Raw genomic sequence first — 27,743 nt, forward strand, 5'->3', positions numbered from 1 at the left:
TTAAGACTCTGACTAGGTTCATCTACTGACTAGGTTAAGGCTTTCATCACACAATTATTGTACCTCTAAACTTTGTTGCATTGTCTCAAAAATGAGCTCTTGGGGGACACCTCATATGTAAACCATAACAGTCATGTTTCTACTAAAAAGTAACACCGGGAGGGAAGGCAGTAGTTTTAAAACAAAAAATACAGTAGCCATGAAAACCAACATTGATAAACTAAAGTAAGGCTAAGTGGAGATACATTTCCATTCTTTGATGCCAGTAGTTTCCCCATTGTATGCCAAAGTGTGTCATAAGGAACCTGAAGGTAAAGCTTGAACTCTTCAGGAAAAGAGACAACATACAGGGAATCATGAAATCACCAATGAAGATATTCACTTTAATATGTTATTACAGCCCCTTTCTCTGCAGAATCACCATGGTGGCTGAAAACAGGAAGGCCTTCAAGGACCTCATCTCTGCTCCGTACAGTGGGGTTCATGTCCAAGTGCTCTCCACACTACTGCATTTCCATTTTGGCCAAACCAACCACATCCCTGAGTTTCTCCATAAATTTTCTGCTGGCAAGGTTCCAGCACTTGAGGGTGATGATGGATTCTGTGTGTTTGAGAGCAATGCCATTGTCCACTATGTGTGCCATAAGGAACTGCAGGGAAGTGCTCCAGAGGCGGCAGCCCAGGTGGTGCAGTAGGTGATAGTGAAAGTGAGCTTTGCTGATACTGACATACTGCCCCCAGCCTTTATCTGGGTGTCCCCTACCTTGGGCATCACACACCACAACGAACAGGCCACTGAAAATGCAATGGAGGAGGTAAGGCAAATTCTGGGGCTTCTGGATGCTCAGCTGAAGACAAGAACTTTCCTGGTGAGTGACAGACTGACAGTGGCTGATATCACAGTTGTGTGCACCCTGTTGTGGCTCTATCAACGGGTCTTCTAAGAAAGAAAGGCCTTCTTTCTGCCAGGCCTTTACCATTACTAACTGCTTGTTCCTTACCTACATTAATAAGCCCCATTTCTGGGCTGTCTTGGGGGAGGTAAACTGTGTGAGAAGATGCCTTAGTTTGCAGAGAGTCAGCCTAAAAAGGACACCCCCATGATAAGAGAGCCTTTGTGGGAAGAGAAGCAGAAGTCCCAGGTGGAGCTGAAAGAGGAGATAAAGGCAGCTGCCCCAGCTCCAGAGGAGGGGATGGAGAGATGCGAGCAGATGCTGGCTGCTGAGCCCAAGGCCTAGGACCCCTTTGCTCACTGCCTAAGAGTTCCTTTGTATTGGATGAATTTAAACACAAGTATACCAATGAGGACATGCTGTTTGTGGCTCTGCCGTATTTTGGGGAGCACTTTGAAAAGAATGGCTGGTCTTTGTGATACACTGAGTACTACTTTCCTGAAGAGCTCAACCAGACCTTCATGAGTTGCAACTTCATCCCTGGATTGTTTCAGTGATTGGACCAGTTGAGGAAGAACGCCTTTGCCAGTGTCATCCTCTTTGGAACCAACAATAGCAGCTCCATTTCTGGAGTGTGGGTCTCCAGTGGCCAGGAGCTTGTCTTTCCAGATTGGCAGGTGGACTAGGAGTCATATACATGGTGGAAGCTGAAGCCTGGCAGTGAGGATACCCAGACGCTAGTTCCCGAGTTCTTTTCTTGGGAGGAGGACTTCCAGCATATGGGCAAAGCTTTCAACGAGGGCAAGATCTTCAAATTCTCTTGCCATCGCCTAGCTTCCTGCACCTGCCCTTCAGGAAGATGAAGGTCATTAAAAGAAACAGAACATTGAAAAAATATATATTATTTACATAGGATTAAAAGGCATAGGTATACTTGATGTCATGAAACTCCTGAAGATTATGTGCTCTTGGTTTTGTTTTCCCTTAAGCAGATGTTGAACAATCTTAACACATTAAGGAGCTTATCTTATTGACTCAAAATACTTAAAATCCTCAGTGTTTATGAAAGAGTTGCCTTTCCCCAGTTTCCCTGAGACTGCTTCTCATTAGATGCCATACATTAGTATGTGATCTTTATAGTGAGATTTTATATAAATTCATACTGTTATGTTTGATACCATCAGTATTATAGCAGTCTCTGACTTCTAACAATTTTTGTATTAAATAAAAATACAACTCATATATATCTGAAGGAAAAATAAATTCTTATCAAGTTTTTATCTGCATATTTACCTTGTGATATCATTTTGAAAGTAATGTCTTCTAAGTAAAAGTAGTCCTTCCCTTAGAGTCAGTGTCTATCCTCTTATCACATAAGCAGTGACATCCCCTGATGCCTGAGAACTCTCCTCTCACCCCTGAGATAACTTCTGTTCCTTTTGCTCAAAGTGTTAATTTTTAGTAATCTTGCATATGATAAAGAGTTCAGATTCTGCAGCTCTACAATGTGAATTCAAATTCCCTTCACTATTCTGGACAAACTCTCTGTGACAGTTTCCTAGTCTCTAAAAATTTAGATAAAATACTTATCCGCCTCACAGAATTGTCACAGAGATTCACACAAGGTGCTCAGCAGGTTTTGTCGTATAACAAGTATCCAATAAATGTTGTCTAATCATTTGAACATTCTTCTTATGGCTGTGGTGTCTGGTTCCACTGGAAATGACGGACAGTGGGTGGAGATTGATTGCAAATGTGAAAAGTATAGCGACAGGGAAGATGTCCTAGTATGAGTTCATTGAGAAAATCAGTCAAACACACAAGACCAAACAAACAAACAAAAACAAGAAAACGAACCTCAAGTGATATACAGGAAGGCTGGAGACACATTAAATCAAATAAGCAGGATGATTATATAAAAAGGGGAGGACACAGTGAAGAAATGCCCAAGGACACCAGAGGAGAAAGCAAAGGATGTACTTAGGGCAGACCAGAATTAGGAAACTAATTCTGAGGAGTAGAGGGAGGTGCTGAATTTCCCCTTCCTGAAGTTTGTCTTTGGGGCTAAGGCATGGCTGTCTTCTTCAGGGTGGACTGCACTGTGAGTAAAAAAAACTCAGATTTTTACTCCTAATGCATGCTTTATTTTGTAATTGTACTTTTCATTCCAGACACCATGGAGGGCAATGGGTGAAAAAAAAATCATATATTCCTGTCTTGATGAGGTGATAAGAAGCCAGTGTTCTATGCAAGGCCCTCTGTGGGATATGTGAGACAGGGAAAAGGAATGAACTCCAGGAGATGGCTGGCTGGGGAGTGTGGGTGAGCGAAGACGGGAGAAGGAGAAGAGAACAAGGAAGAAGTGAACATCAGAGGGACTCATCCGCAGAGGTGTTTTAAGTCTAACAGATGTGAGAAGTGGAGGAAAAAAGAGAATAACTGAAATCACTGAGGCTGGAATCAATGATGGATAAATTGGCCATTTGGAAGTCCCCTGTAGTCTGAAAAGGACCTGGAGGTTGTTATATGTAAGGATTTACAGATTCCCTGCCATTTACATATTTTTTTCATTAACAATATTTTTCTTTTTTTGATGGTGCTGGGGATTGAACAGGGCCCTATGCATGTGGGGCAAGCACTCTATCAACTGAACCCCTAACAATAGCTTTTTAACAATAACTGCACAAATATTGATTTCAAAAATATTTTTTCTGATTGTAAATATTAATGTTAAGAATTTATAAGGTACATGAAATTATATTAAATTATATTATTATGAAACACCTGTAAATGACTCTTACCAATATTTTGGATAATAACCCTCTATAAATTTTATTCTCATTTAGATATATTTTTGTATATTTATTCACAAATACAATACTAAGAATTAGTATGTGAAAAAATTTAGCTGTAGACATTGGAGATATAGCCATGAACAGAAAACTGACGACCATGGACATCAAGCAATTTGTGAAAGGAAATATTGAGGAAAAATAAAAGATACCTACCAAACATTATCAATAAAAAATTTGGTACTATGTTCGATGATGATAAGGCTATGCAAAGAAGCAAATATATAGGAAAAGGAATTTTGAATATCAAGAGAGAGCCAATTTGCAATTTTAGGAAAAGCATTTAGGAGAGCATCATTGAGAGATATTTGGACAATTTCTTGAAGAAATTGAGTAATATTCTATTGAATATATTATAAATTATTATGTTGTGTAATATACATATCATATAATGTTTTGTAGAAATGGGTTTATATACTGTAAAAAGTTATATAATACAGATTTTTCTGTCTTTAAACAATTTTTTACAACAAAACTGTAAAATTTAATTTGAATACTCAGATTCAGACTCTTTAAAAACATATTTTTATGGTTATATAATATGTTAATATCAAGGGACTTAATTAATTAATTAATTAATTTTGGTGCTGGTAATCAAACGCAGGGCCTTTCACGTGTAGGAGGAGAAACTGGATGAGGGGTAAACAGGAACTCTCTGCACTGCCTTGAAACTTTTCTGCATCTAAGGTCATTTTAAAATTAATCCATTAAAAATGTTTTTGTTTTTGTGTGTGACAATCATTCATACCCCTAAATTTTTGAACACAAACAACATTACAGTGTAAGAGTTAATTGGTCATTGTATACCTAATTTTAAGCAGTTGATGAAAATTCCAAGAGATGTACAAACAGCACTCTGAAATGCTTCTTTTCTTGTACCAAAATTGAGTAATACTGATTTTTAGAATTTGCCCAAATTACATACTAAATTTTGAATATTTGGCCTTTGGGGATGATTGTGGGTTTTTGATGTGATATTGTTGTTCGTGTGTGTGTGTGTGTGTGTGTGTGTGTGTGTGTTTAGAATGAGCTGAGTTTCCTGCAGCCACGGAGAGCTATGGACATGAATATATATCTCTTGCCAAGGATGACCCAGTAGATATTACAGCAGAAGTGACATGGGCCACATGGCCAGAGATGAGGTGGGAATGTGGGTACCTCAGGGCACAACAACACGGGACTGATGACAGCCGCACGGCACAAATGTCCAGTTAGATCAAAACAGCAGCTGGCTACAATTTCCCTACATACACAAATCCATTCCTTCTCATTCCTACATCCATTAAAATTAAAATTACTGCACATGCCAGCTGGAATTTAAAAACTCTGGAAAGCTCTTTCCCATTTTTTTTCTACAGGTAAAGCATATGGATTCTATCAATAAAGAGCTACCATTTTATTGTGGCAAAAGGCAAAAGTGAAACAAATTATTGTTCAAATTCTTGAAGCTCAAGTATTTACCAATACTTGAACTTAAAGAAAATTTGCATTCTGTTAGAACAGAATAAATTAATAACTTTGATTTTTAAAATCAAATTGTGTATCATTTTGATATATGAAGGAAAAAAATCTGAATTAATTTTTATAGTAAAAATTAACCTAATGAAGTTTCTAAAGTTTAGATAAGTGGGGATTACTTTTCAGGAATCAGTAATTTAGGAAGCGCTTCCCACTGTGCTGTATCCTTCATTTACATATTATCCATAGATCCTACATCTTTTTCAGTATTTATTTTTCATTTTCATTGATTTTTTTTTCTTATACTTTCAAGCCTTTTATCATTGATGTCAACCACCAGGCACTTGAAAAATGTAAATATGGAATTGTTTGATTTATCTTTCATGAAATTTTTAAATTAGATCCTTCAGATGTTTGTTTTTGTGACTCTTTGGGAAGCATCATCAAAGTTTAGGAAGCGAAGTAGTTAATTGCTTTATTGCTAAACATAAAAGCCAGCTAGCAGTCTTTTCCACATATGGTCTAGTTTTCTAAGGGTTGTTTTTGGAACCTAGGTTGGCTAGAAAATCATCAGTCTTTTCTCATCATATTGTAGAAATCTTACCAATGAATATTTATCACTGGTTATGTAAGGCCTTACACAGACCTCACAGAAGTGAAGGCAAGCAACCCTATTTCTAAGAAAAGTGAATAAGTACTTAAAATTTCAAGAAATCTGTTCCCAATACTTATAAATGAAATCACTGCTCAGTTGGTTATGAAAAGAAATCTCAATAAGTTAAATTCAGATTTTATTTTCCTATGGATAATTTTTTATTGATATAGGTGTGACTGGGTGTGTACATTGTGTAGATATGATATCAGCTATATCACAACCTAAATTCCTTCTTTTGTGGTTATTTATGATAGATCCTTGTGTATCCCATCAACAGTTTCCCATCTGGTTCATCTTATGGTTAGACTTTCCCAATTGACTGCTCCTATTCTAAGGCACAATTCTTGACTATAGTTAATACAACTAAATTATATGGCAGAGGATCTAGAACACATGGGACAAATATAATAGCAGGAAGCATAAGATTACAACAAAATAACAATATAGACAAATGTCCTTCATGAGCGTACACATAAAGATTTTTAACAAAACTTTTACAAATTGAATATATCATGACCAAGAAGAATTCATCCCAGAATGAATGGAATACAGGGTTTAAAATACATAATTAAATCCATCATATGTTATAGTCTGGATATGAGAGGTTGTCTTAAAGTTCCTGGGTTAATTCAGAAATGTTCAGAGGTACAATAAGATTGTGAGAGTTGTAACCTAATCAATCCACTCTAGTTTTAATGGATTTAATGGATTTTAATGGATTTAATGGATTTAATGGGTGGTAATTGTTGGCAGGTGGGACATGGCTAGAGGAGGAAGTGGGTCACTGGGAGAATGTCCTGGAAGGGTTCCTCTTCCCTGTGGCACCTCACCACACTCTCTCTGCTTCCTGAGTGCCATGAGAAGAGCATTACTCCTCCACCAAGTCTTTGTGCCATGATATTCTGCTTCATCATGGGCCAGAGTATGGAGTCAGCTGACCATCGACTCACCCTCCGAAAGCCTGAGTCCAAATAAACTTTTTCTAAGTTGTTCTTAAAAGGTATTTTGACCACAGAAATAAAAATCTAACCAAGACATGGGGTTGTGACTGTGACTAACCTAACTATGTCATTCAGAAGCTTTTGAAGTTGATTTTTAGGAAGAGTTTAGAAAAGTTTGCACATGCAGGCTAGAGAAGCTTAGAATGTTGTTAGTGGAGGACCATAGTGCGGATAGGAATGGGAATAGTGAAAACTGTGCTCAAGTTGTTTCAGAGGGGAATGAGGACTCTTTGGGAAGTCAACCAGAGGCCACGCATATTACGTCCGGACAAAAAACTTGTCTACATTTTTTTTCATGTTCTCAGACATTGTATTAGATTAAATTCACAAGTGACAAACTAATTAATCTGGTGGAAGAAATTTCAAGGCAGCACAGCATTCGGGAAGTGGCAAGGATTGTGGTGGCAATTTTTTATCCAAGTTTATTCTGTGAATCAGTGGCAGAAAGCAGAGGTGAAGGATTTTAAAACTTGCCACCTAGCCAGGAAAAATGTGTGTAAGTCTAGGGCCATGGAAGATGTAGTCAATAAAGAGATTACTGCTGCTAAACAGAAATTAAGTGCTTTGCTGAGAAATAATAGAAAAGTGCCTTGAGAGCATCTCAGGAATTTGCAATATCACAACCATTGTAGGCTCAGGGTGTCAAAGGGAAAACCCTTTAGGAAGAGATCCTTGGGGGGTGCTGTTTGCAAAGGAGGGGCTAGGAAGGCTTTTCATCATAGTCTACCACCTATTCAAAGAAGTCACAGAAAGCATGGTCCCACCGTCCCAGCTACTGTTGAGCTGGTATCGGACCTAGGCATCATCCATGTGCTACTGGTTCTGCAGGATGATGGAGTTAGGGGTACGTGAAGGTTTCTACCAAGTTTTCAGAGGAAGGCTATGGAGGTCAGAAAAAGTGTAACAGAGTCATAATTCCTGCAGGCTGTCCCCAAGAGGGTGAAGTGTGAAGCTGTGAGGGTGAAGCTGAAGCTGGAATGGAGACCACAGGAATTAAGAGATACTGGTAACCTGGACCATCTGCCAAGGAAAGCTGTTGTCTCTGGAGAAAGTCATTCTAAGCAATAGGTCATCAGCACTGAAACTGGCAAGGCCAAACAGGGGGTGCTGCACAAGTCCTTAGAAGAACACATCTCTCTACCATTTGCCCCAGATGCTTGATGTGGTACTGTAGGACTTGTTTGTCCAGGTGGATTTCATTCTTGCTTTGGTCCCATCCTTTCTTTCAGTGCTCCTATTCCTCCCTTTTGAAATGGGAATGTTTACTGTGTGCCACTGTATTTTCAATATATGAAACTTGCTTTGAATCTTTATAGGGACTCACAGCGAAGAGTTGGTCTTGAGTCTCAGAGGAGACTTTGGACTTGGGATTTGGTGCAGTGCTGAAACAGTTAAGAATATGGGGCTGGGGATATAGACCAGTTGGTAGAGTGCTTCCCTCGCATGCACAAGGCCTTGGGTTCAATCCCCAGCAACACAAAAGTAAATAAAATTGGGCTGAGGTTGTAGCTCAATTGGTAGAACATTTACCTTGCATGTGTGAAGCACTAGGTTGGATCCTTAGCACCACATAAAAACAAATAAATAAAATAAAGGTATTGTGTTTAAAAAAATATGGAGTATCTTCGAGATGAACTAAATAATTTTGCTTTGTGAGATGGACACTAACTTGGTGGCTAGAGGAAGAATGTTATGGTTTAGATACAAAGTGTCCCCTAAATGCAGAAATGTTCAGAGCTGTAACCTGATCAGTTCATCCTAGTTTGAATGGACTAACTGGATCATAATTGTGGCAGGTTGGGCAAGGCTAGAGGAGGTGATTCACTGGAAGGGTGCACTAAAAGATCTTATCTTTAAAAGACTTTTGCCCTTCCCCCTCTCTTTGCTTTCTACTTGCTGTGAATGGAGCAGCATTTATCTACTATGCCCTTCTGACAAGATGTTCTGCCTCCTCTTGTACCCAGAGCAATGGAGTCAGGTGATCATGGACTGAACCTCTGAAATTTTGCAACCAAAACAAAGTTTTTCTTCACTAAGTAGTTCTTGTAAAATATTTTGTTCACTGTAATGAAAACCTAACTAACATACCATATTCAAAGCTGAAAAAGAAAAACCAAGTTAAAATCATAATAGCTGCAGGGGAAAAATAGTAAAATTTAATATTCTTTCCTGATAAAAACTCTTAACAAACTTGGAATAGAAGGCACTTTTCTCAACTTGATTAAGGACATCTATGAAAAGTTAGTGATGCTGACACCAAACTAAGCATCATACTTAATGCTTACAAACTGAATGATCTTTTTCCATCACTCTCAGCACTTCTATTCAATAGTGTACTTAGTATTCTACATCAACCCATGAAATAAGACAAGAAAATATAAACATCCAGATTGTAAAGAAAGGAGTAAAATTGTCCTTATTTGCAGACAGCATAATTGTCCTTGGAAGGAAATATCAGGAAGTTACAAAACAGTTTCTTAAACTAGCTAGTGAATTTTTCAAGGTGGCAGAATACAATGGAATAAATAGAAAATAATCAGCAATAGAAATACAACAATGCCATTCATAGCATACGAGTATTTTGGAGTAATAATATTAACTACTTATGGGGGAATCTGAAAATATGTTCAGGACTTGTGTACTTAAAACTAGAAAACATGGGTGAAGAAAATAAGAAAGTACTACCTACACTGAGACTTATATTTTGTTCATGGATTAGCAACTCAACATTATTAAGATTACCATTATCCACAGTTGAACCGATAGATTCAACACAGATTTGATCATAAACACAGCAAATATTTTGATTTTATTTTTTTATTTTTTTAAAGAGAGAGTGAATGAGAGAGAGAGAGAGAGAGAGAGAGAGAGAATTTTTTTTATTTTATTTATTTATTTATTTATTTTTTTTTAGTTTTTCGGCAGGCACAACATCTTTGTATGTAGTGCTGAGGATCGAACCCGGGCCGCATGCATGCCAGGCGAGCACGCTACCGCTTGAGCCACATCCCCAGTCCAGTATTTTTATTTTTTGTTGAAATCACTAAGCTAATGTAAAAATTCATGTGGAAATGCAAATAACTGAAAGTAGCCCAAAGAATCAGCAAAACTAGAAGACCTACTCCACCTGATTTAAGATTTACTTTAAAGCTACAGCAAACAAGTAAGTATGTAGTTTTAAAGTAGAAAATAGATCAATAATAGGACAGCATAAAAAAGAAGGTACAAAAGTAAACCAACAAATATATGCCTTGTCTCTTTTTACAAAGATACAAAGACAAATTCTTAGAGAAAAGATTTTTTTTAAAAAAAAAACGGTACTGGAAATGGTTAATTATTCGTTAGTTATAGGCAAAAACTGGTTGATTCATGTATTTTTTTTAGTCACCAACAATTTTATCTTTATTTTTCATAATAAAATTAAGCACCAGAGTATACCCTAATGTTCTACTTGTTCTGGCAATCTGTTTTTAGTTTATAAAATTACAGGTTTCAGCTTTCTGCTGTTACCATTGAAAAAGCCTCTGGTTGACTTGACAAATTAGACAAAAAGATAACATGAAGCAAATTGGGCTAAGCTAAGAAAAAATGAACGAGGAAAATTAAATCTTTCTTAAAAGTTTATTTGCATGAAAAACAGCAAGAAAATCCCATAGTTGTTGCAGATCATCAGTTTGGGATCCTCCTCTTTTAGTAGCTGAGATATAGACATTTATTTTGAAAATAAATTTGTGATCACTTTATTTTATTTACTTTTTATTGGTTTTTCTTAGTTATACATGACAGTAGAATCCATTTTGATAAAATTATGAAATATATCTTATTCTAACTAGAACCGATTAATCTTGTGGGTGGGCATGATGGTGGGATTCACTTAGGTATTTTCAAATGTGTACTTAAGAAAATTATGTTATATTTATTCTACTGTCTTTCATATTCCTATCCTCACTTCCTTCCCTTTTGTCTAATCTACTGAACTTCTCCTCTCCACCCTTTATTGTGATTTAGTTTCCATATCAGTAAGGACATTCAACCTTTGATTTTTTGGAATTGGCTTATTTCATTAAGCATAATAGTCTCCAGTGGAAAATCTTGCATATACTAAAAGAAAATGTAGGCCTAACACTTCAACATATTGGCTTAGGAACTGACTTCCTTAACAAGAATCCTAAAGCACAAGTAATAAAATTAAAAATCAATCAATAGGATGCCATCAAACTAAAAAACTTCTTCACAGCAAAAGAAACAATCAAGTGAGTGAAGATAGAACCTAGTAAATGGGAGAAAAATCTTTGCCTCCTGCTTCTCAGGGCATTAATATCCAGAATATACAAATAACTCAAAAAACTAAACACCCAAAATAAATGAATAAATAACCCCATCAATAATTGGGCAAAGGAACTAGACAGACACTTTTCAAAAGAATACAAACGGTCAACAAATATATATTAAAAACTCTAGCAACATGCAAATTCAAACTACACTGAGAGTTCATCTCATTCCAGTTAGAATGACAACTATCAAGAATACAGGTAACAATAAATGTTGGCAGGATGTGGGGGAAAGGGTATACTCATACTTTGATGGTGGGACTACAAATTGGTGTAACAATGAGGAAAGCAGTATGGAATGCCTCAAAAAACTAGAAATGGAACCACCATTTGACACAGTTATCCCACTCTTCATATTCACATGATTTAAAATCAGCATGCAGTGATGCAGCCATATCAATGTTTGTAACTAAATAATAATCGCTAAGCTATGGAACTGACCTACAAGTCTATCAACAGATGAATAGATAAAGAAATCATGGTTTATATACACAACAGAATATTTCCAAGCTATAAAGAAGAATGACTTCATGACATTTGCCAGTAAGTTGATTCATATCTTAACCATGGACAAAAATTAGTTTAAAATAGATCATACACTTAATTTTTAAAACATGAATCTAATAAACCTTAGATAACATTTTTGTGGTATTTGGTAAATTAAATATTTCTGAGATGACACAAAAACACAGCCGTAGAAGAAAAAAAATTATCTTTTATGTCTTCAAAACACTGCTAAGAGTGAAAAGACAGAACAGAGAATATGTTTTCACATTGTATATCTGATAAAGAATTTGTATTTGTAATATATAAAGAACTCTCAAAGCTGAATAATTAAACAACAATTGATATTTGCAAAAGATTTAAATAGACACTTCACCAAGGAAGATATGCAAATGTGAAATTCATGTATAAAAAACATACATTCTGAAATGCAATTAAAATCACAATGAAATAGCATTACATACCTTTCAGAATCCTTTTATTAAACACTGACTACATTAGGTGTTCGCAAGAGGAACTGGGACTCTATACCATTTTGGTGGGAGTGAAAAATTGTAACTACTCTGCAGTACAGGTGATGATTTTTCTAAATGTTAATCATATACCGTTCATATGATTCAATCCTTCTAAGTCTACATATTAATCTAAAGAAAGGAAAAGTTAGACAAATAAGAGGCCTTGTATACTTTGTGACTCAATTTGTATGAAAGTTAGAAAATGTCGTTACCTGTAGTGATAGAAAGTGGATCAGTGGTTGTCTAGGAACCAGGGAATGGAGAGACAGGAAGGTGGGAATTAAATGGGGCCTGCAGAAATCTCTGGGCTGATAGATGTATTCATAATCTTGAGGGTAGTAATAGTTTTCACAGATTCAGTATGTGCCAAATCTTACCATTTTGCCTACTTAAATAGTTGCAGCTGATTTTTTAAAAATATTTTTTTAGCTGTAGGTGGACACAATACCTTTTTCTATTTGTTAATTTTTATGTGGTGCCAGGGATTGAACCAAGTGCCTCACGTGTGCTTAGATAAGTGCTCTACTACTGTGTCACAAACCAAGCCATGGTTGCAATTAATTTTAAAACAATTATATTTTGAAAAATACAATTATATTTAGAAAACAGGGCTGGGTTATAGCTCAGTGGCAGAATGCTTGCCTTGCATATGTGAGGCACTGGCTTTGATCCTCAGCGCTACATAAACATAATTAAACAAAATAAAGATATTGTGTCCATCTACAATTTTAAAAAAAGAGAAACTTTAGGAAACAAAACCTTAAAAAACAGTGTTTAAAGAATCACAGGGAAGTTTGCTCAAAATACTCTTTCTAAAATTAATTTTTAATTGTGTAAAAAATATAAAAATTTATATATTGATGGGGCATAAGTGGTGTTTCAACATGTAACACTGTGTAATGTTTAAATCAAGTTAAACACATCTATTGCCTCAAGAGTTATCGTTTTTTATGATGAAAACTTTCAAATTCCCTTTTTAAGCTTTTTGAGATATCCAGAAAATTATGATTATCCATAGTTATCTTATTGTAAGAACTTCTTACAATTAGGAACTAACTGTAACTTGGCATCCACTGATCAAACTTTCCCCTTCCTTCATACCCTCTACTCTTTGCTTCTATGAGATGAAGATTTTTATGTCCCATATACAAGTGAAATCAAGCAGTACTTTCTTCTTGTGCCACATTATATTATCACATTATATTATGTGATTTCACATCACACAATGATCTCTAGTTCCATCTGTGTTTTTTGCACATCTTCTTTGTATATATTCACCAGTTGTTTCCATGGAAAGACTCTATTTAAATCTTAGATGACTTTCCAAATCTGCATTTTAACATAAGACTTTCTAGTAAATCCTGATGCAGGATGTCACAACATTTCTAACCTTGAGAAATAATACTTTATATAGATTTCTGTAAAAATCATAGTCCTATGTTTAACATGCCTGATCCAAAAGTTCATAGGCCACTTGTGCAGAGAAAAAGCCAAAATCAGTGTTTTAGTTATCTTTGCACATTGCTGTGACCAAAAGACCTGACAAGAAAAATATAGAACAGGAAAAATTTGTTTGGTCTGATGGTTTCAGAGGTTCAGTGTATAGTTGGCCGGCTCAATAGCTCTGGGTCCGAAGTGAGGCAGAACATCATGGCAGAAGGTTGTGGCAGAGAAAAGAAGCTCAGGACTTGACCACCAGGAAACAGAGAGTGAGGTCCACTACACAGGGACAAAATGTAAACCTCAAATTCAACCCACAGTGACCTGCTTCCTCAAACCACATCCTACCGTTCTATAGTTAAACATATCAGTGGATTTTTAAAATCTTTTAAACTCCTTATTTTAAGGTTCTAAATTATTGTTCTTTTAAAGATTTTTACTTCCTTTTTGTTCATATTGTTACTAATTTAATTCATGTTATTAATAACTCCTCTTTAAATTTGATGGCAAATTTATTTACATATATCATTTGAAAGACTCTTTTACCATAATGGTGTGCTAGATGTGTGCATGTATATGAGCTGACACTGGTTTCTTTTTTCTTCTATAGTTAAAAAACAGTGTCTTTAAGTCAGTGGTCTTTAAGCCAAGTTCAACATCCATCTTTTTGTCCTGGACTACAATGTTTGAAGTCCACTTTGTAAGATCTGGCTCATTTTCAAACAAAAATACTAAAGGGGGTTGAAGTAGGGAACCTATTTGTTGCTTATTCTGTGCAGTTAGTTGGTGATCTTCTGGAGCATCCTGAGCAACATGCTGGCTGTTTGGAGCAACCATTCACATTGGTGACATTTTAATCCGTTCTACCAAAACCACTGTGTATAACTTCCTCTTTTTTAATCATTTTGGAAAGATGGCAGCCACAATCCTTCTCACTGAGATCTGTACTTGAGGACTGAGAAGGTAGAATATTTTCTTTTCTGGCAGGGTCTCTAAATGATTGACATAGATCTCATCACTCTCCTAGACTAGAAAGAATTGTGGAAAACCAAAGCTACTGAGCATTTCTTCAGTCAATAGCACTCTCAGAATTTGTATCACGATACATCAAACCAATCACTCCTCAAAGCCTCTTGACCTAAGGAGCTTCCTAGGTCCTTTCTTAATACATCAGTGCTGAGCCCAGCTTTCTCTTATCTAAGCTGAACATCTTGGATCACATCATACATCTTCAGTCTGACCTTACTCAGTTTTACAGTCTCTCAGTTACTACTCTCCAAGGGATGGTATAATTCTGTTACACCATTACTACTCAGTCGCTTATCAGTAAGGATTCCATTCTCTAAGTGAGTTTTTTTTTTTATTTCAACCAGTCCAAGATAAAGATGACATTCACTGAGAATCAAGCCAATGTCCTTATCATTCTCAGAAAACAAATTTTTTTCTTCCTTTCCTTTGTTACACAATACACTCTTCTGTTACTTTAACTCAGTTTAGGGCATCTCTTTACTCCTGCCAGGCCTAGCCCAGGAATAAATAATTGAAAGTCTCCTGCTTGTGTAGTTCTATTCGTTCTTCAGTTAGAGCCTATGATGCATTATGAATAATTTGTTCTTTATCTTTTGAGTTGCAAAATTCATCTTTTGAATCTTACAACTTAATACAGTCTTGGGTGCTCTGGTGCTCAAATGCTCTGTTTATACTTATGATTGTTTCATTGTCTAACAATTCTTTATGTAATGTAATAAGCTTAAGAAATTCAAGAAACACTCATTTCATTCAATTTCCTTTATTGAGTAATTGTTAACAATAAAAGAGGTATAAAGTTTTGTTCCCAAGTCCAAACTGATTTTTAACTTATACCTTGAGTTTTCTGAATTACCCAAACTGAAGTAATTCTCTTTATACCTGAAAAAAAATTGTTTTATTGAAATGTTTGAGATAAAAAATATGTATTGCAAGAAGCATATGACAACATTTCAAGAGTACAAAATTAGTTGTAAAAATAACATAATTTACCAGTAAACCTACATTATTAGAAATGTGTAAAGCCTTTGGAAGTAAAAGTATTTTCGTTTGTTTGTTTGTGATATCTAAGCACCCATTTTTATAACTTAGCTTCCCATGGAGAGGTAACTGTTTGCATGCTTTCGATTTAACCATTAGGTACATTCAACGATCAATCTTCTCAATGAGATAACAGCTCACCACTCTTAGATTTGAGTCACAATGAATCTAGTGACAAGGATTTTCTTTCATGGATTCCCACTTTAGTCAGAACTCTTAATTTCAGGATAAAAAAGCGTATAAGGTACTATATTCCTTCAGTTCCTATCCCACAGGAGGCTAATCCCACCATTTTTCTCAAGTTTTTCATTTAGAAAACAAAACAAAACAATAAAAGAATTCAACGTGTGTTCAGAATTGTTCCATGATTTGTCTTGTGCTGATGTTTTAGTTCCCGAAGTTAAATTGGCTCTCATAGTCTTCCTTTTAAGTTCAGGTTGTTGACTTAGGGTTCTATATGTATTGATTAGCTTTTAGATTTTCATTGAGAACGACCTTCTCTCGATCGTCTTCTAGACCCTGATTAGGAGGAAGAGGAACATACAGATGTAAAGATGATGAAACTTCACAGAAAAATAAAATCAATAAAAATAAATAAAAAAACAAACAAATAAATAGAAAGAACATGAAAAATTTTCAAAAAAGAATGATATTCTGTGCATAACGTATCTAGTTAAGGTACTCTTTCTCATTGTACCAAATTTCACTTATATTATTTTCTTTTAATAATATCCTCAGTTTATAGTGATGGAACCAAGATTGTACTTTGATCAAAGGTGTAAAGAAATAATAATCTGAAACTTGATTCTTTTAATCCTTTGAAAATTTGGATGATTTGGGGTGTTTCAAAGAAATTTCTTATAAATATTTCTTTAAAAAACATTTGTTCAATCAACCCTTTAATTCCAAAACTTTAAACATTGGGAAGGCTTAAAATTGCATTAGCATAACATTTTAACTAGTGTAACTTGTTTTGATTATTAGTAAGTAATTATCTCTGGAATTCTAAACTTGTAATTCCAAGCTTGTCATTTAAGTTCCACAAGGGAAATCTTTGCTACTTCAATGTATTGTGATGTAAGATAACCTAAGAGGAGGAATTAAAATATGCACATAAATGTAGAATTGAAAGTTATAGTTCTATGATATATTCAGATACATAAATAATTTATACATTTATATCAAAATTTTATAAAAAGTTACATTAACAGTTTTCTATTCTAATTTACTTATGTCTCAAACCACAGCTTTATCTTAGATGATATTTTTTAACAGTTTAGGTCTACCTGAACTTGGCTCTGGTATTCAAACTTTTTTCTTTACTTAACTCTACTTGAGTTTACCTCAAAGGTTCAATATCTAAACAGTTTATGTGAATATAGTTGCCTTTCTTTTAATACTTGATGCACCTAGATTCGATTAATAGTGCAGGACTTGAGCAGTTCATTTCCTTATACTTATCATATAAATACTTGGGATCAAAACTTTCTAACTTTTCCCCTTAACAGAAAATAAAGTTTAATGAAGTACATCAACAATCCTTTGATATCTCTCATTCAAAACATGCCATATACACACATTACAATAGTTAATACACTGACCTTGAACTCTTTTGTTGGCTTGTAACTTTCTCACAGGTGTATCTAAAATTAAAGATTTGTATTTAGAAATAATTTGCAATTATGGGTTAAATCAGACAGGAGACCATGGTTAAATAGAAAAGTATAAAGTTTTAAATGAATATCACTTAAATATATCAATTTTTGGAGTAGTAAATTTTAATGATCCTTAGAATTTCACATTAACAACGAACAAGGAGTCATTAGTTTTCCATGCATCGTAATGAGTATTCACTAACTGCAAAACAAATTGTTTCATTTTATTCCTTTTGGAGCCCACATAATGTGCCTTTTTTTTGCCTAGAGCAAATGACTTGCATAAATGTTTTAACCATTTGTAAAAAGAATTACACAATGATAAAATAATAAATAAAGTTTAGCACAACTATCTTCCCAGTGATTGCCATCTTTCTTTAAAGTCATTCCTATGTATAACAAATGTCTTTGAAAAATTCTTTTCATAGATCAACTTATGAATTAATTATTGTAAATGACCACAGCAAAACAATATTGACCTGATCACTCTAGACATATAAAAATAAACAATTCAGGAAGAGTATGCTAACATCCTCCCTTCCTCAATGCAATATCAATCCACAGAACTGTAGATATATAATCATAGAGACTCTCAAAAAATTAACTAGTTGAAAATAATAAAAGCTTTCATATTAAATAATGGCAATTTATAATAATTGCACCTATGAAATTAATAATAATAATTTGTTGTTGTTGTTATTATTATTATTTGCATAGTTACATCGCTGTGACTTTAGAAATTTAAAGTAAGGTGAAAAAATATTATCTTATTGATCATGTAACTGTTCATGGACATTAATTTTGAAAGTAACATTTTCTGGAGTTTACAAAACTCTGTGCTGAGTATTATTCCAAGAGCTTTCATATTCACTCATTTAAATGTAGGTAACATTACTATACTCATTTATAAAGAAAGAAAATAAAAAATATTTACAAAAACTTTGTAAATAAAGAAAGCAGAAAAGAGTCAATTAATTTAGGTTTGAATTGTAGCTCAAATTGAAGCCAGTCCCACAACATGATTCACATTCTCTACAAATGTCATAAATATTTACACATTACATTGACAGATTCGCATTTCTCCATAGTCTGATATTCTCCTTTCATTGCTTGAGTATTCTCAGTATACAGACTTCTACCAAAATTAAGCATCAAAAATTTTATGCCTTTTTGTGAGAATATTTTTTAGTTCAGGGCTTTGATATATTTAAGTGACAAATCACACTGTGAGTACCAAAACTATCGCTTAGCCATGTTAACAGTTATGACTTAACTGATTTGCAAGTTCATTTAATTCATCAGTATATACGATATGTTCCAAAATGTTCACAGAATGAAAAAGTCACATAGAAAACTCCAAGTTTTAAAATGAGACCATGGTTGGGATATGGATCAATTAGCTAGACTCTGAGAAAGAAAAGCCAATCTTGCATGATGCCATCTGCATTCCTACCAATGTTTTGTAAATCAGTGCCTCTTAGAATCTAACCACAGGGGCAGTTGTGACTCCATAATGACCTGACGGTTAGAAAAGAAAACTAGCATATCCCATTAATGTCCACATACTAGTAACTGTACTGCATATACTCTTTCTATGGGAAGACAAACCTTAGAAATATTTTGATAAGACTTATTATGTGGCATTATGGAAACATGTGTTTCTGATATAAGGATAGTTTGTATACTGAGAACTGAAAGAATCAACTTCTGGGGTAAATAGAAACAGAAATAAGAAAAAATCCATTAATTAAAAATAGAACATCACTTTTTTTGACTTGTAGCAGTTATCTCTCCCGGATGGATCAACACTTTATAATGTATTTATAATATACTTGTTTTTAATGGACATAATAAGAAAGCCTTATTAAAAGGGGAAAATCATACTTACCTACAGTTTAACCTAAATGAATAAAAGCAATATAAACAAGGCAGCTACTAATGAATTCATTCTCTAAAAAGCACTGCCATTCTACAAAGCTGTTAACTATGTCATGAATAATAAAAAAAAGAATTCAATTTAGTCTTTATAATTTGTTTACCTTTTTCTTCAAATCCTTGTATGTTTTCATAATAGAGAGTTGTGTGTTTAGGAATAGATCGCTGAATTTCATCTTATAGGAAATTTTGGTTTAATTATGCCTAGGATATAACATAACACTCCCTGTGTTAGGAAAGGAGATCTTGTTTTTTCAGACACATATATTTCTATTAAGGGGGGATGCAATCTTTGGTTGCATAAATATTTATTTTTACTACCACAAATCTGGAAGCAGGTTTCAAGAGATATGTTAAAGTGTAAAATATAGAAAAAATAACAGCCAAAAATATATGGGATCATAAGAGAATTTATATTATTCTGGCCATAGTGACATAATTTTTAAAATTATAAGCAAAAAATTGAAATAACCAGCCATCTAGATACATTTTAGATAAATATCAAACTTCAGTTACGTTTCAAAATTCATAGACTATTACAAATATTATGTTTCTTTTTTTCTGACTACTTATTTCTACTACTTATTTCTCTAAAACAATTTTTGGTATAATATTTTTTACTGTTAGCAATTGAACTATAAGTTAATTTATTCAAATTCTAATGATCCAGATTATATTTTGTTAACATTTACTACTTGCTTGAATAATTACTATTTAGAGTTTCTGTGATATTTTGAATTCTTTTTTTTCTTTTTCTTTTGAAAGTAAGTCCATTTAATATCATAGATGGAAAACATTCCATACTCTAAGGATTAATTTCACAGGCAAAATATTTCACATTTCCAAGGTAAAGATTATCATTCAAATGTTAGAAGAAACAGATATTCATTCACAAAAATGTAGTTTTGGAAAAGATAGTTGCTAAATGAGCTCATTTTTTTTGCTATATCTATGCATTTAAAAATTAATATATAACATGCCTTTTATTTATTTTATGTTATGGGGGCAGTGAATACATTTTTTGAAAATATAAAAGTCAAATTTTGGAGTAAGAGCTAGAATTTAATAACTCTTCCTCTTTTGCACACTCAGAATATCCTCACAATTATCTGCATTAAAGTAAAAAAAAATATTCATTGCTCCCCAAGCTTAATACCACAGAACTTTTTAAAGACTGTATAAACTGTAATTATTTCTTTACAATGATTACTTCAACAAAACACTTGATTTGTTGGACAACAGTTGATGTTGTCTCTTTTACCTAATTAAAAGAAAACCCAGCATGCTCAGTCTTTAAAAAGCTAAAGAACTCAAACCAGAACCTGTTACAGGGGTTAGTTGTCGTCCTTTTACTAACCTCCCTGAAGCAGTCTTTTAATTTCTTCATCTTCAAATAAATGATCATCACCACCTTCAATGAATTTGGTGACCTTGGTGACCTCTGAGAGGATACATGTTTATAGCAGAAATTGGTTTATATAATGAAAAAAATAGAAGGTTTGCTATGATAAATACTGGCATCAACTCAATAAAGAATTCCAGACCAACACCTGGTTCCTTCTCAGTTTTTAGTGCTGATTTTTGGTATACAAATTATTTTATAAAGCTGTTAAACAATAGGTAACAATCAATATGATTACTATTTATGCTTCCTTTCATATTTTTGGACGTTTTCCTTATGTTGGTATGGAAGTTGAACAACAGAATGAGGAAGAGTTGAAAACATGTACAAGGCCTTAAAGACTATTTTAGATGTGGAACAAACAGCTGAGCACAACATCCTTATTTTTTAGCTATAACTGACCTTCTTGCAACAATTTATTTAGAGCTTCCACTGTTTCTCCACCTCCAGTAGAAATCCTAGTGTATTTTATTTCAGGACCTAAAGGAAAGACAATAAAACAGGGTAGAAAAACTTCTGTAAAGAACTTAAGAGTTTGTGGGCCATATGGTCTGTGTTGTAATTGTTCTGTTCTGTCATTAAAGTGTGAAAAAGACATAAACATTATATAAAGAAACCTTATTTACAAAAACAACAGATAATCCTTACTTGCTGCTTATTTGTCTGAATAAATACTAGTAGAATATCTGAATTTAGAATTTTAGGTTAATTCATAAGTGGGAGGCTGATACAAAGGTTTACTAAGGTTATCAATCAAATTTTTATATAAAATTGCATAGATTTTGGTATTAGATGTATAGATATTAAGATTAATGTAAACTCAAAGAGGAAAGTTTTTGATTCTAATATTCGATACCTCGTTAACAAACAGAAAAACAGAGATAATATGCCATATAACATATGTGCAATGCACATCATAGCACATCTTATACACTTATCCACAAATTACCAATTCAGAGTAATACATGTATCATACATTTAGAATAATGTTATTTTTCCTAAAAGTGAAATGAAGTACTTCAGTAGTTATCAGGAAAGTTGACTTAGTCACTTTGTTTCTATAATGATTCTTGTGGAGATTTTAGGATTAGTTAATCCTAACTATCATTTTGATCTTTATAATACCAGCATAGTTCTATGTATGCAATTTAAAATTACCTGTAATTATTCTTTCTTCACGGGTCTGTTTTTCAGTTATTTCCACAGGCACTCCATCAATTATTTTGGTGTACGTTTTAATAACTGGCTCTGAACATAGAGGGAAAATACATTTCATTTATCTTCATATGGTGTCTATACTTTCATAAGGTTGGCATTTTAATAATGTAATGTATTTCTCTAAAAATTACCATTTAAGTTTTAATCCTAGTCATTGTTAGAGCATCTCGATAGTAAATTAAAATCAATGTAAGTCTAAAAGGCAATAATTGTCCTGAGTCTTGGATTAGGCGGAGGACCAACTGGCAAGCAACCTTGCCATCATGGAAATGGTAACCCTATGATAAATCCTAGTAATGGTTTATTAGCAGAGTCTTAAACAATGACCATTTTCTTCCATTTCTAAGTCCAACATGTCTTTTTGAATTGACACTATTGTAGTCATTATTGCATTTCATAATCATCACTTACAAATGCAGAAGTAATAGTAGTTTTCAGTGGGCCTAGTGACTTAATAGTTGAATTAATTTCAATAGGATCCACTCAAAGGTAAACTGTTGACTAAATTGTAGCTTTGAAAATGGTTCCCCAATTTATATAAAATAAACACTAAAAAGAAAACTTTATGGGTTCAACATTTCTAAACCAACACTATTTCCAAATAAACACAAGGATGCTACCCACACACTAGGAAAAACACATAGTAACACACCTCCATGGATGACTTCAGTTATGGTTTCACCTTCTTTAAGCACTCTGAATTCAGGTTCACCTTCAACGTGGATCTTTGTCATTGCAGGTCCTGAGACATCATTTTAGGAGACAAATTATTATGTTAAAACAGTCCTTTAGATTTCCCAGAACAGGAAAAGTATTCCAACATTTGGTGTTACTCAGACATCAAAGTGTTTCAGGCTTTGTGAAATCAGTTCTAAACATTTCCCATTGTCTTCAGATCAGACATTATTTATGAAAACAGATGGCACATTCTATGGGTGTTCTACTACAATTACTTTCATCTGCTTTAGTATTTAAAGTGATGTATAAATCTGATTCAATTATAGCTGTAAAGTATATATTTGTCTATACTTTGTGAATCATACAGAATGTACAAATTTGAATCTCTGTAATGATGCCTAGTTTAGATCTGACATTACCATACTGACATTATCTTTACTTACTAAAATATTTTATTTAAGTCTCTAATCACTGAAGACCTTAATTCTTTGATCTTTTGAGCATAGGACTGAGCATAAGAAAATTGCCTATACTTACCTTTAAAGTGGTGAGTTTCAGGCTTTATGGGAAAATGGATTTGAGTACTCAATTTGTATATTAGACTAATAAAAAATTAACTAATTAATAATTAATAATTAAATAGTCCTTCAAATGCAAAAGTTAAAGTGTTGCATTTGACTTGCAAAATGATTTTGCTCCCAGAGAAAATCATTTTGAATGTTAGAAAGCTTATTACTATATTAGTTAATCAAGATTATTTAAGAGGCATAAGAAACTCAGGTTCAGTACATTTAACTCATACTGTAACACCCTTCAATAGTCAGATGAGGCTATATTTGCATATCTTTGAGTGGATTTGCTTGTCTGGAAATTGTCAATGTATATCAAAACCCAGAATTAAACAGAATAATCTAAAATAATGAAAACAGAAGTATAGGTCTTTCAACAGTAAATATTCAAGCCATGATATTTTATCTGTGAGGGCAATGAATATTGAATTTAACACATAAGATCAGATTTTTAAGGTGTAATAACTTCAAAAAGAAAATATGCCTAAGAAGTTTAAGAAAAACAAATGAGTTAATAAAATATCTAAATCGTTTTTTTTTAGAAAAGCCAAAGTGAAATTTCAGGAATATCCTCTATTCTTAAGCTCCATGATGGCAGAAATTTGACCAAAAAAATTTTTAAGTTTTCATAGCATCTAGGAGAATATCCAGTACACTGGGTATTTAATAACTGTCTGACGAATTGAATTTCAGTTGACTTATTCTTAATTCTAAAATTTGGCTTGTTACTTTTTAAAAAAAATCTTGAAATTTTGTCCTGAGTCTAATGTGTTTAATAAGAACTCAAAATTCATCAGTGAATCAATAAAAGATAGGAAACAGATGACAGTAGCACTCTTAGAAACTGGACAATTAGAAATGGCAGCTAAGATGAATGTTCCCTTCATTGTGCTATGTAAGAAGTACAACTTCCAAATCTTTGAATTGAAGAGTTATTAATGAATAGGTTACATGACCCTCTTTCATCCATATCCTCTTTAAAGGAAGAACCCTGGTAGAATTGACATGCCTCTCTATCTCTAGCTGGAGAAAGAATAATGGGATAGAATACAGAGAACAAAGAATGGGAGGGTAAATGGGTTGAATGAAGAAGCCTGAAAGAACACAAAGGAATCCTTGAAATAAGAACAATGGCACATGTGATCCATTTCAGTTTCAGAAGCTGTATGTAAAGTTCTAAAAAAAACGTTTAGGGATTCTAATTTTTTAAAACAGTGGTATTATCTAGCATCATTTGGTCATCTTCCATTTAAAAATGATCAAGAAATATTTTTCCACAAAATTCCTGTGACTTAATTTCTTGTTAAGACTTTAAATCTTCATCAACATACAAAAACAATAAAACAACGATAAGCATAATATTTAAAAGAAAAATATCAGCACAGATTTCAGAGCATAAGTTAACTTTGGGTCTCAAGAATGAATACTAATGTAGACTACTATTCGGCTGAGAAATCAAGTCTTTACATATCTTCTCAATGGCTACGTTTTCAGTCATGGGTTACTTTGAAAGGAACAGGCAAATGTATTTTCAAAGTCACCATCTCAATCCACAGAATGAAAAGAAATACCAAAATCAAAGATAACTAAAATAAAAATTTTCCTGATACTCAATTAGATATAATTGGTTCCTTTATTGAAGACTGTATCTTTCTTACAGAAAAGAAGATAGGCAGGTATATTCTTTGTGACAAGTAACCATATTAAGATGTAAAAGCAAGGGGAATAAATTCTTTAAGTTTGATCCTTGGAGATAATTAAAATATATGAAATGAAGGTAATCTCTAAGATGTTGAAGTACACTTACACAGACAGTAAGGATAAAAAGAAAAGTGACTGTTTTTTTTAAGCCTAAAACATAAGAATAGAATCTATCTATCTATCTATCTATCTATCTATCTATCAGTATTTTTAAGTTCAAGACTGGAATTTAGGATTCTAAGATTTGACTGTGTCAATATGCTACTCATCTGTTTCAGGTGTGATGTACTACCTGCCTGGTTGTAACTTTAAAAGCTTTCATTAATGCACACCTTTATGTTCAGGTTGCTGAATGAAATTAGTGTAAGTTTTTGGACAAGCTTCCTGTAATGGTACAAAAAAGATCATGTGGAGAGACTGGAGAAAAAACTTCAAAAAGAGTTCATCTCTGAAAGAGTCTACCTACAGATTAGAAGTCTCAAAATTTATTTGTTTATAGTAAGTTTCTGGGTACTCGTGCTAATGCAACACCAATTAAATTAAAACTAAATCAAATACAAGCAAATGTACTGAAAGTTTTAGGAATGCGCCATCTACTTTGCTAAATAATTTGTACTCCACATTCTGCAATTACATGAGCAAGCCATTGGTATAGAAATATTTAGCATGTTAGTTTCAAAAAAGAATGTAGATACATTCATAGAAATCAGTATATTATGATTTTTTGAAATAAAAGGAACCACATATAGCATTTATTTTTACCTTCAGTTTTGATAATAGGCTGAAGACTGCCTTGAATCACTTTAATTTTTGGTTCCACAACTTTGGTTATAATTTTAGTTGCTGAAAGTATAGAAAGTGGAATATGAATGATGTTTACATAAAAACAACCTGAATGAAGTTGTTCTTTTCCTTTTGGGGTAATAAATTTATATGGTAATAATTAGATATGGTAATGTTTTCAGGCAGTCAGATACAGGTAATATTCATGGTTCATAATTAATATCTTCTCATGTCCAGATGTTGAACTCTGAAGTCCAGTGACTTGGATGTGTTCCAGTGAAATAAATGCTCACTAAATGAGGAACTCTATCTAGAAATCTATAATTTTGAACTGCACCACTAATGCTCTTTACCTTCTTTTGTACTTCTTGAAAATATTGGCTGCATAGCAACAGGAGACAAATAAACATAATTAATTTCATGCAACTCATAATACCTTAAATTGCATTGTTGGATTTTTTTCTCAATAAACAGAAGAAAAATTGAGAGGAGAAATATCTTAAAGTGTTTTTCATGCATTTGATAACAGCAACATTTAAAGAAAAATACAAAAAAATAGTTTAGAATATTTAAGATAAGAACACATTTCAGCCAGCCAGACAGAGCTCTATGCAACAAATATGATATGGTCAGCATGAAATCAGAGGAGAAAATGCCTTTAATTTTTTTTCATCATAACCATTATTTTTTTTTAATTTAAAGGTATGCATTTTAAATATATATTATCTACCCAAGTGAAATAAGAATGTGTAAAGTTAATTTAAAATCTCAGTCAACAATTTGGTTGACTTTGGCTATTCAAGTTAACTGGAAATGTGTCTCTGGAGTTATACAACCAGAGCTATTTTCCTTTTTCATTTTTACTTAGAAGGCTTAAAAGATGATTGCATAGGGTAATGGACTGTTCTAATGGTAACAATCATAACATGGTGTTGACATATTAGAGTGGAGATGTTAGCAAAATTTGAGTTTCTATTACAATCTCATCTGCTATTTCTGAAATGTTTTTTTGTGTCAACATTTATATCCATGTAAGCCGCCTCAATAGGAACACTGTATGTTTAATCATATTCTGTCTTGACATACCAAATTATAAGCTCTAAAGTATATCAAATTTGTGCTCAATTACTGATTCCACAAGGTGTCCTGCTATAGAGGAACCTTTCCATGAAGGCCAAATATGCACAGATTTCTGCTGCTCCTATCAAAGTGGATTAATTACTTTTACCTTAAATCTTTAATATCATAGTAGGGAGTTTGAGGTTTAGTTTGAAGATTTTGTTCATATTTTTGTTTCAATTTTGCTTTCTTAAGACTTAAATAGTTTTGACAGATTTGGCTAAGGATTTACTGATTTTTGTCTTCTCCACTTCAAATGTTCTATATTTGACAACTTATAACAAATAACATTTCCCCCATATAATTAAAAATGTACTATATTTTGGGGGCAAGAATAGTAAACAGGAAGGAGATTAAAGAAATTTCAGAGACAAGTCAATAGATGAACATAAAAGTAAGATCTTTGGTTTAATTAGTTTTACTTCTATTTGAAAATGCTTCTTAATAACAAGATAACTTATCCTGGAAAGAGCAAAAATCCAATATTGAAAGGTAAATCTCAGCTTTTTCAAGCCTTCTAAGTAGACTGTCAAGAGTCATTAAACTTGTTTAATTTTGTAATATGTGGTTTATACACTATGAGTGAGAACACAGTGCAGTAGCTAGTAATTTTGGTTCATTATAAACAAAATATTGCCCTGACATATGGAAAGTGGTGGAACAGACATGGACAAAGTAGAAAAGATACAGGACCATCGTATAGGTACATGTCTTTGGTGGAGAAAGAAAACATGTCCGATGAATACAGCTCATAAGGATTCTTGTTTGTTATAAAATATGTTTTTAATAAAATTGTATACTTCCAGTATGGAATTTCTACCATGCTGAATGATGACTGTGCTAATTAAATCCTTAAGACAGTGCTGATCTGGTCTGATGCTGGGATTGCATGTTATCATCACAGAATTTAAACCAGTAAGAGCAGCAGACATTTTGTTTTGCTCCTTACTTTGGCTTTGTGATTATG

At 33.4% G+C, this 27,743-nt stretch overlaps 1 protein-coding gene and 1 pseudogene across 4 annotated transcripts in view; one reads left to right on the forward strand and one right to left on the reverse strand.

Moving 5' to 3' along the window:
* The first annotated feature begins 422 nt into the window (after nucleotides 1–422).
* Nucleotides 423–1,756, forward strand: LOC113200302 (elongation factor 1-gamma pseudogene; annotated as a pseudogene).
* Nucleotides 1,757–15,488: 13,732 nt separating this feature from the next.
* Postn (periostin) overlaps nucleotides 15,489–27,743 on the reverse strand; it is a 32,710-nt gene continuing 20,455 nt past the window's right edge. The window contains exons 17-23 of one of the 4 annotated variants that reach the window (XM_026413689.2): nucleotides 25,637–25,717; nucleotides 22,579–22,668; nucleotides 21,867–21,956; nucleotides 21,111–21,188; nucleotides 20,664–20,747; nucleotides 17,318–17,359; nucleotides 15,489–16,235 (exon numbers count right to left, since the gene is read on the reverse strand). In XM_026413689.2, the coding sequence (XP_026269474.1) occupies nucleotides 16,198–16,235; nucleotides 17,318–17,359; nucleotides 20,664–20,747; nucleotides 21,111–21,188; nucleotides 21,867–21,956; nucleotides 22,579–22,668; nucleotides 25,637–25,717 (503 nt within the window). In that variant the 3' untranslated portion in view covers nucleotides 15,489–16,197. The remainder of the gene's footprint in view (nucleotides 16,236–17,317; nucleotides 17,360–20,663; nucleotides 20,748–21,110; nucleotides 21,189–21,866; nucleotides 21,957–22,578; nucleotides 22,669–25,636; nucleotides 25,718–27,743) is intronic. The other 3 variants (XM_026413690.2, XM_026413685.2, XM_026413688.2) reach the window with 3 other exon arrangements.

Source organism: Urocitellus parryii, chromosome 2 (assembly GCF_045843805.1).
Source record: "Urocitellus parryii isolate mUroPar1 chromosome 2, mUroPar1.hap1, whole genome shotgun sequence".
In the NCBI taxonomy this organism is placed as follows: domain Eukaryota; kingdom Metazoa; phylum Chordata; class Mammalia; order Rodentia; family Sciuridae; genus Urocitellus; species Urocitellus parryii.